General features: G+C 41.2%; 1 protein-coding gene across 1 annotated transcript; it reads left to right on the top strand.

Moving 5' to 3' along the window:
* Positions 1 to 401: 401 nt before the first annotated feature.
* LOC143891709 (uncharacterized) lies at positions 402 to 8,883 on the top strand. Its single transcript, XM_077396248.1, has 3 exons — positions 402 to 807; positions 1,908 to 2,106; positions 8,310 to 8,883. Exons 1-3 carry the CDS (start codon positions 553 to 555, stop codon positions 8,762 to 8,764), a joined length of 909 nt encoding a protein of 302 aa, XP_077252363.1. The 5' UTR covers positions 402 to 552; the 3' UTR covers positions 8,765 to 8,883.
* Positions 8,884 to 9,355: the final 472 nt, after the last annotated feature.

Below are 9,355 nucleotides of genomic sequence, written 5' to 3'. Positions count from 1 at the left end.
CACAGAGTTTATAGTAGTTTTCCTATAAAAAAAAACACTTAAAAATATACAAAAAAATGGCATTGATTAACGGGGCGGGGCGGGGACAACTCCATCCCCTTCCCCTTTCCCTCCCCGCACCGGGGGATTTTTAAAATCCCCTTCCCCTGTCAAATTGGGGAATCCCCGCCCCAAACGGGGCGGGGCGGGCGGATCCCCGCTTTTTTCGGGTGAAATTGCCGGCCCTACCATTGCCCTTCATTTTATGGACGAAACACGCACGATTTTTTTTTAAAAAGATGAAAAAAGTGCCCATGCCCTTCATTTTATGGACGAAACTCGTACGATTCTTCAAAAAAAAAAAAAAAAAAGGGTGGAAAAAAGAGCCCATGCCCTTCGGACATAATCAGAGCCCAGTTATTTGGTGGATGAACAGAAGGCCTTCCTAATAAAAAAGTGAAAGTATAATATTGATGATTCATCATCTACAACATTTTCTTTGTTCGTCTTAAAAGCGATTTCTCCGTCTTCTTTTCGTTGTTCCTTCTACACAGTTTGCAGCCCAGAAAAGAAATGGACACAAAGCTCAACAAAGCATGTTGCGGTGGCGATATAACCACTGTAGTCAAACTCTTTCACGAGAACAATAACATCCTTTCACAGAAGACCGTACTCTCAAACACCACTTTACACTTGGCTTCGCGCTTTGGACATTCTGATTTAGTAAAGAAGATCATTGAATTACGACCCCAATTGGTCTTGGCTGAGAATCCAGACAAGGAAACTCCCTTGTACGAAGCATGTCGACAGGGTAGGGGTGGCAACGGGGTGGGTCGGGGCCGGATGTTGGGGTCCCCTTACCCTTCCCCTTTGCGGGGAATTTTCCCTCTCCCCTTCCCCTTCCCCTCTGCGGGGATGGTGGGGAATCCCCCTCCCCTCCCCGCGGGGAATATCTAATCCCCTTCCCCTTCCCCTTCCCCTTCCCCTCCCCGCATCCTTCGGGGACAAAATCCCCGCCCCGCCCCCTCTTTGGAACCCAACCAAACCAGCAAACAGAGCTTCTTTCTTCTACGTCAATTACAGACAATATTGTGATGAATGCTATGATTCTATTCATGTGATCAACAAACAGATGGACAAAATCAGAAATGCATGGATGAGACAACAAATATAAATAACAACAGGACCTCATCTTTCAGCAATTTTCTGCATAAATTATGGAATGATAAATAGGAAATGAGCACCAGGATTACCTTCATTAACAGGCAGCCAATGTGCAAAAAGTAACTATTTCAGTAGTCACAATGAACTTTAAAAGTCCATAAGTGGGCGCTCACACACGCAAAATAATGTTCATTAGTTCATTATGTATAGCATGTTAACCCCCAGATGAGCATGAGAAATGAGAATGGAGAAGAGAACAAAATCAACAAATGACTTATTTCTTTAATTGCAATTCAGTCTAGTGCTGACATGAAACAAATTTCTAGTAGCTAAATTTTTCTTGTTGAAAATTAAAACCTGCAATCCAACCCTAAAATTCTGTTGGCACTACGATTTTTTGATAATTGCATACACTCAGCGTCTCAGGCTCTCAGATTGTCTTTATTATTTCAACATCTATGAAAAGGTTATTATAGTTCTCAAAATGCTCTCAGAAGCTAATTAAAAGGAAAAGACAAGCTAAGTTTATGTTTGGGGGAATCTTGTAGCCGATCCACAGAGTTTCTAGTCGTTTTTCTTAAAAAAAACACTTAAAAATTTACAAAAAAATGGCATTGATTAGCGGGGCGTAGCGGGGCGGGGCGGGGACAACTCCATCCCCTTCCCCTTCCCCTTCCCCTTTCAAATCGGGGAATCCCCTCCCCAAACGGGGCGGGGCGGGCGGATCCCCTCTTTTTCGGGTGAAATTGCCAGCCCTACGACAGGGCCACGACCAGGTTGTAACGCTATTGTTGGAGGCCGATGAATCTGTGGCTTATATGCGTAATCGTGACAATGAGAGTGTGCTCTTCGTGGCTTGTAGTCATGGCCACTTGAACGTGGTTAAGGTTCTCTTGCACAATACAGATGTCCAGATGGAAAGAACAAATTATCTTCATGTCGCGGCGTTAAATGGATATGCAGGTAAGAGAAATTACCCTTTCTCCCCTCTTTAATTTGCACAATTTATTATCTTTTTCTTTGAACTGGGTCTTTTCAAAACCGCAATTCCATAATTTTAGAACAAAACTTGGCTGCATAACGTGTATAATTTTAGGGATTTTTTTAATCTTTTTTTTCAAACGTGTATGGTTCTCTCGTTCTCTTGATCACGACTCACGGCTATTTCTGACGATTTAGGTATGTTCCTCTCTCTCTCTCTCTTCCAATCTGTCACACACTCTCTCTCAAGCACTCTCGGTCTCTCCCTCTGTCTTGCTTTATATGGGGATATGGTGATAAAAAATTTCAACAAGAACTGTTAGGTGGACTGTTGCTGTGTTACGGTCCTGTATGGGGGGCGCCTAGGTATGGGACTGGGTGGGACCATCTGGTATGGGGCAGGTTTAAAGGGCCTTGCCTAACATGTTCCATCAGCTTTGGAGCTTTTGGCATATTGATACGGTAATTAACATTTGGTATCAAAGCAGCCACCATGTCCCGTGTTCGAGTCACGGAAGGGGCGACCTATGGAGAGGAATACCCGGTAAAAACAAGCCATAGTGAAAGCTGCTAGAGTGAAGTTGCCACATAGTGAGCCAGAGTGAACGCCCTCATAGAGTGGGCCGAAAAGAACGGCAGATGCGGAAATGTGGTGGTATGTTACGGTCCTGAGTGGGGGCCTGCCTAAGGAAGGCACTGGGAGGGACCCAGCCTTGTATGGGACATGTTTAAAAGGCTTTGCCTAATACGTTCCATCAGTTGTAGAGCTTTTAGGATATTGGTAAGGTGCCTAAAATGCTGCTCAAACCCGGTTCTCATACGAACGAATCCCGCCTTCAATCTTGTCAGCCAGAGCGTGGTCGGCTGGTCTTTGCGCCTAGAGACACAAGGTTAGGGACACCTGAAGTTGGAACTCCGAAGGAACACTTCGACACTCAAGTCAGAGGCAACATAATGAGAACTGAGCACAAGGTGCAAGAGTGTGTTGCTCAGTGGCCTAAGTGTGGTGTTGCATATGCCCACCTGGGTGAGGAATGGTGTGAAGCCAATAGTTGGTAAATGATAAGACCTTGTACGGTTTTTGAACCGGTTAGTTGGTAGGCGACATGGCATCGTACAATCGCCTATTGCTCCTGCTCGGCCAAGTCGAGTCCCGCATCCCATTGCGTGGCAGCATTCAGTTGCAAGCTATCGGGTGTCGGCCAGCCGAGGGCTCTCCTCTCGCACAAGATGGGGGAGGTGCCGCAAGGTGGTACTTGGGTGTGTCTCTCGGACCCAAGGGCTCCCTCTCGGCCCAAGCTGTGAGGCGGGTTGGCAGCTTCAGGTTTCCGTGGGCCTTCTGCCACCTATTGACGTGCAGTTGGAGGTCCAATTTTACCCCCAACATGTAATCCCCCCACTTTCTTGAGTCGGTACGAGTCAATGAAGTAGCCTTGGTCTTTTGGGCATGCTTCAGGGTATCGGACGAGTCTTCAACGAGTGCTTCGGACGGCATAGGCGGTCCTTGGGAGCACTCTTGATAAGTTATCAGTGTAAATTCTTTTAAGAATGGTTTACCCACCTCTTCCCAACAGTTGAACAGTGGTTGTCGCAATCCGTATCGCTCATATACCATCATAATGAACATGGATTTGGTATGAAAGCCTACAATCTCACTAGTATCCTGAATCATCTCACTATGACTCAGAGCGCATTGCTCCTGACACTCCTCAATGGCATCGATCCAATCCAAGCACTTGGCCTCGCAATCTCCGTATCCAAAGAAGTGTGGGAAGAATGGTAGTTCCATGGGAGGTTAAGGGTTGATACCAAATAATGCACGGTGTCTTTAGCGGAACCTTTATTGCCTGGTTATTGCAGAAATGTGTTAATGGAGGAACGGGAAGTAAAAGGGTTGTTGGAATGGTTGAAAAGGATAGTTGGAATGCTGGAAATGGGAGATGGAATCACGAAAAGGACAGTTGGAATGCTTGAGAAGAGACGTTGTTTCTTTAAAATGCTCAATACGTGATAGAATTTGTCATTCAAGGAATGGGATGATGCGTGGTTATCTAGGGAGTTCTATGATTAATTATAGGGTGTTGGGTTAACATGGAAAGGTGGTTTTTTGGTTCGTTAAACAATGGAAGTTCTTGGTTCATGAACTTAGGTACTTAAGAGTGGTTAAGGGGAACAAGAAAAGGAGGTTCTTGAATGGGTGGTTAAAGAATCAAGAAAAGGAAAATCAAGAATTTGTTTTGGGATGCTAAAGAAGATCAAGACGATCATCATTTTGGGTAAATTTAAGAGGTGGTGTGGGGCGGTTTTAGAGGTTATCTTGCGATTGAAAAACTAAACTAGGTTGGTGATGCCGTATAAACGGATGCAGCGTGGAGTTTGATCCCAAGTTGAAATCCAGAAGCAGCAAGAGAGTTATGAAAGGCTGATTTGTCACTCAAAATTCAGATTAATGTCTTAAAAACCAACAAGGAAAAGATGTTGTCAACTGGAACTGAAATCAAGCAAAGCTGGTTCCACTGAAGAGAACTGGGCAATACACAGCAGGGTTCTGCTCTGGATTCAATATAGGCTCATGGTTTGCATCAAGATGAACAGAAAATTCATTCTCAGTTCTTTCGTTCTGAAATAAAGGCAACCAAGCAGTTATGGCAGACACAAGACTCACTCCAAGGAACTGTCCCAGACCACAATTCAGTTGACCTTGTGTTCTTTTGTAGGACCTGAAGCCCAGATAAAGAATATTCAAACTTGCTAGTCCTGAGACTTGTTGGAGCTCCAGATTTCTGAAAAGTAACCGAGTGCTCAGGTGAGTTCAACAGCAAAACAGTCCTGAATAGTAATATGCCCTTAAACTCAGGTATTCCCAACAGCTTTTGGAATGTGTGTGTGTGTTTGTATTCTTAAACATGCTTCTCCAGTTAAAGAATCAACCCAGATATCTGCATTTGTGATTGCTGAATCATAGCTAGAATGGCGAGCCCACAAATTCCAGAGCTGGGTCATGGTTTCCTGCAACTTCACTGAATTTCAACTATGGATGTGTAAACCGCGCAGACTTAATTGATTTCCTACGATTTCAACCAAAACTCCAGTAATTTCAATCGAGAATTACATAGGATCAGCTAGTTACTTACATGGAAAGTTGTAAAGGAATAGGAATTTCACCACAAAACTTCTAAGAAATTATCATTTCCAGCAGATCATTGTACAAAAACCAATAAAGAGAGGATCCTTGTCTCTAGCTGTAATTTCTAGAGGGGAAGGATCCAATCTTTTCAGTAATGTAGACCCACGAACAGTTATGAGAGGAGGAACCTTCAAATGAATAATTCAAGCAAGTGATGGAGCTTGCGAGGAGATGCCGAACTTCTCTATTTCAAACGATCCCTTGCTAAAACAAGGGTTGAATTCAGGTGAAATGGGGTTAAAAGCTTAAGAAAACCAGCTTACTAAAGCGTTGTTGCACGAAAATTACAGCAAGGTTTTCCCTCTTGCAACCAAAAAATCCCAAAGTAAAACTGTAGTTCATCTTCATTTAACAGAAAAAAACTTGCTACAAGAGAATTACGAGGGGACTTTATATTGTAGCCCTAATACAAACATTAAAATCCCTAACTACTGCTAATAATGTAAATGACTAATATAGGCATGAACAAAACACAAAAATGCCTAAACAAGGCAATGCATGACTAACACTAGTAAAGCAAGAAAACCTATACTATTGAGCCAATGAGGGCTGACAACTGGGGATGCTCCTCAATCGGTTGGTTGACTAACATAATGGTAAGAGTGGCGGTTTTTAGAAAGCTAAAATCGACTGAGAATTAAATGGAATGGTGATGAAAGAGGTATAAACTCAGAGGGGTGGAGATGGAGGTTGAAATGGAGGGATGAAGAATGGAGCCTGGGTAAAGTTCATGAAAACTAAACTTCTAGTAGGAATTTGAACCTCTCTGATACCACTTGACGCAGCGGATGCCGAGAAAGAAGGCAAACATCACTAGCTTCAACCTGGTAGAAATAAAAGCTCAGAATCCAAGAGGAAGATCTAAAAAAAAAGCACCTAATCCAAATTTTATTACATGAAAAGATGATCTCTACAATCTACAAACACATCTGTCCCATATTTATAGACTTTCAAAGCCTTCTTCTCTCCTTAATTCTATTCGAACTATACCGCTTCTAATCTAACTAGGACTAGAACTCCTCACTTAACTTTAATTCTAACTATTACTAACTAATTTAGTTCCGGACTCTAACTCACCAGACTAACCCAAAGAACACAGGAAATTGTCCTACATCAGGAGCCCACACTGATAACATAGAACAACATCCCAAAGACTTTCTAAATGTGCAAGGTAAAAAAAAAAAGCAGTTTGTAGGGTCAAAAGTACAAACAACCATAACATTTGATTCCACTGTGAGAATGAGGCTTATGATATAACATTCAAATCATATAGATGAGCTCCACGACTCAATTGACGATCTCTGCGACTCAATCCTTGTGTCGCATTAAACACTAGATCATTGCAATAAATTCTTAAAAGGATAGATATATATTTTTTTGAAATGGAAAAGGATAGATATATATTATATTTAATTTTTATCGTAGTATTTTTTTTTTAAATTTTGTTCTTAGCTGATTTAGAAAATTTTGAGTCTTTTTTAAGAATTTTTCCTACTATTATTTAAACAAAGCGAGGGTCATTTTAGATTTTTTGCTATGATTCTGTTTCTAAAGTGAGAATCATTTTAGATTTTTTGTTTTATGCCCATATTACGTTGAACGAAATTGAGCCTATGTTTGGAAAAAAAAAACTATTCTGGGCTAAGCTGGGATTTTGGGCCTGTGAATTGTATGTATCATTGTAAAACAAAGGCCATGTTTGGCAACCATGAAAGTTTATCAAGTGGTGGGAGAGAGACAAGGAAGTTGTTAGAGAAAAAATCAAGAGGCGTAGGTGAAGAGATGGTGTGAAAGTGGCTGAAAATAAGGAAACGAAAAACCTTAATCAAAATAGAGTTTTTGTTTTCCTTATTTTCCACTCACTTCCCACCATCTTGTCACTCAGGCCCTCTCCATTCCATTGAAAGTTAATGTCCTTTCTAGGACTTTCTAATATCTTGGAAATATGAGTTCTGGAAATATGTTGAGTCAATTACTCTCTAATGTCTTGGAAATGAGTGTTTTGTAAGTCTAAAAGACCGAGCCTTGGAAATGTTAAGATTGGTAAATGAGTATATCTAGGAAATGACCAAGCCATGTAAATGATAAGTTTGGAAAATATCTATGTTTGGGAATTCTTAACTGAAGTCTAGGAAATGACCATGCCTAGGTAATGTTACGTTTAGGAATGTTGTTAGACTTGAATATGATCTTTTTCAAATGATCTTTTTCATTTAATTTTGTTATGAGATGTGTGTACGTGAAGTCTATATAAAGAGTTGTATGCCTTCATTTGAGGATTAAGTGAAAAAGAAAAAGAATTAGAAATTTCAGAATTACAGTGTCTTCCTCCTTCCTTGATCTCTGCATCTGCAGCTCATCCTACTTCAACAATCTCTCTCTCTCTCTCTCTCTCTCTCTCTCTCTCATGCACGCAAGCATGCGCGCGCACACACATTTTGTAAGCCAACATTCCATGAAAAAAAAAATCACGGTTGCCAAACATCGCGAAAATGAACTTGGCTTTTATGATTTGAAATGCAATTCATGTTACCCTGTTTTCCTTGTCGACTTGATGTGATCTTACTTCATGTTTTCTTGCGATTTTTACCAAGCTAACAGGCTTCCGCAGGAAGCTAGGCCTCCCCCAGGCCCCAGCTTTTGCAAGGCCAGCTTCCAGGCTTCCCAAGAAACTAGCTGAATGCGAAATCAATTTGGTAAATGTTATGGGCATCTTGGGGGTGTCTTCTCTGCCTCAGGAAGCCCGTCCAATTCAGGCCTTAAGTGACAAAAAAGAAAATAATTCGAGGAAGTATGTCCACAGTCCATCACAGTGGCTATAGTGGAGCTCACCATAAATGTACAAATTATATAGTGAAAGTTGTCTAGTTGAGGTTTTAGTCAAAATTTTAATTGGATTTAAATCAAACCCAAGCCAATTTCAAGGTTAAGAAGAATGCTTGGTTATTAGAGATTCAAAATTCCAGTTAGTGTTTCTAACATTCAACCTTGGGTGCAGGTATTGTGCAAGAAATACTAAGAAAAATACCAAGGTTGGCATTGAGAAGGGAAGAGAATGGATTTTCTCCATTGCACTTAGCTTCAAGAAAAGGGCATTTGGAGACTGTAAGAGAGCTTCTTAAGGCTAACTCAGATCTTTGTTTCCTAAGAGACAGTAATGGAAGAACACCTCTCCATTTGGCGGTGATCACGGGTCAAGTTGATGTCATCAGCGAGATTATCTTGGCAAGCCCCGAATCCGCTCCAATGCAAACGCAACAAGGAGAAACAGTCCTGCATTTGAGTGTAATGCACAATCAGTACAAGTCCGTTAAGCTCTTCGTGGAGAAGCTCTCCATCAAAAACATTGTAAACTTGCCTGATAACAATGGCAACACTGCGCTACATTACGCGGCCATTGAAAAGCTCTCAGACGTAAGTATTTTGTTTTATCTTCTAAGGTATGTTAGCTAAAAGAGTTCAATCATTAGGTATAGCTGCGAAAACACCAAGCTAAATGAACCTAGATAGAGTCATTCAATTCTATCAATATAACTTAGCTCCTTGAGAGAGTAAACCACTTATGGACTGTAGAGATTTGAGTTTAGGTACATTCATGAGCTTGTTGTGGTTTATTTATCTCACATCCATACACAGAGAGAAGCCAGCATTGGGAGAGTTCATTCCTAGATAAACTAACTATTAATTGGGTTTCATTACTATTAGTCAAAATATGAGAACCCATTCACTCAAAATATGAGAATCTCATATCGTGAGAGGAGACAAAAATCCAATAATAAGCACCATGAATTTTTTTCATAGTTACGTCAAAGCTTTTTTAATGGCATCTTCACTTGTCTGCTATCATCGCAAACAACCGTTTGTCTTACATAGACAACATCAAATCAACCTGATCTCCCCCTTAAGTGAGTCGATCAACACATACGACTAATCTATATGTATAGTTACCTTGAGTTAAATCTGGAGATAGACCTTAATCTGTCCCCTCTCAACACAAGAATCATAACCTCACCATCGTTTGCACTTTGCAGCCTAGTAGCATGT

This window comes from Tasmannia lanceolata, unplaced genomic scaffold, assembly GCF_043159265.1.
Source record: "Tasmannia lanceolata isolate RefF3 unplaced genomic scaffold, GAP_Taslan_0.1 ptg000015l, whole genome shotgun sequence".
In the NCBI taxonomy this organism is placed as follows: domain Eukaryota; kingdom Viridiplantae; phylum Streptophyta; class Magnoliopsida; order Canellales; family Winteraceae; genus Tasmannia; species Tasmannia lanceolata.
Note: the sequence above shows the minus strand (reverse complement) of the source record. Positions and strands in the feature narration are given on the sequence as shown.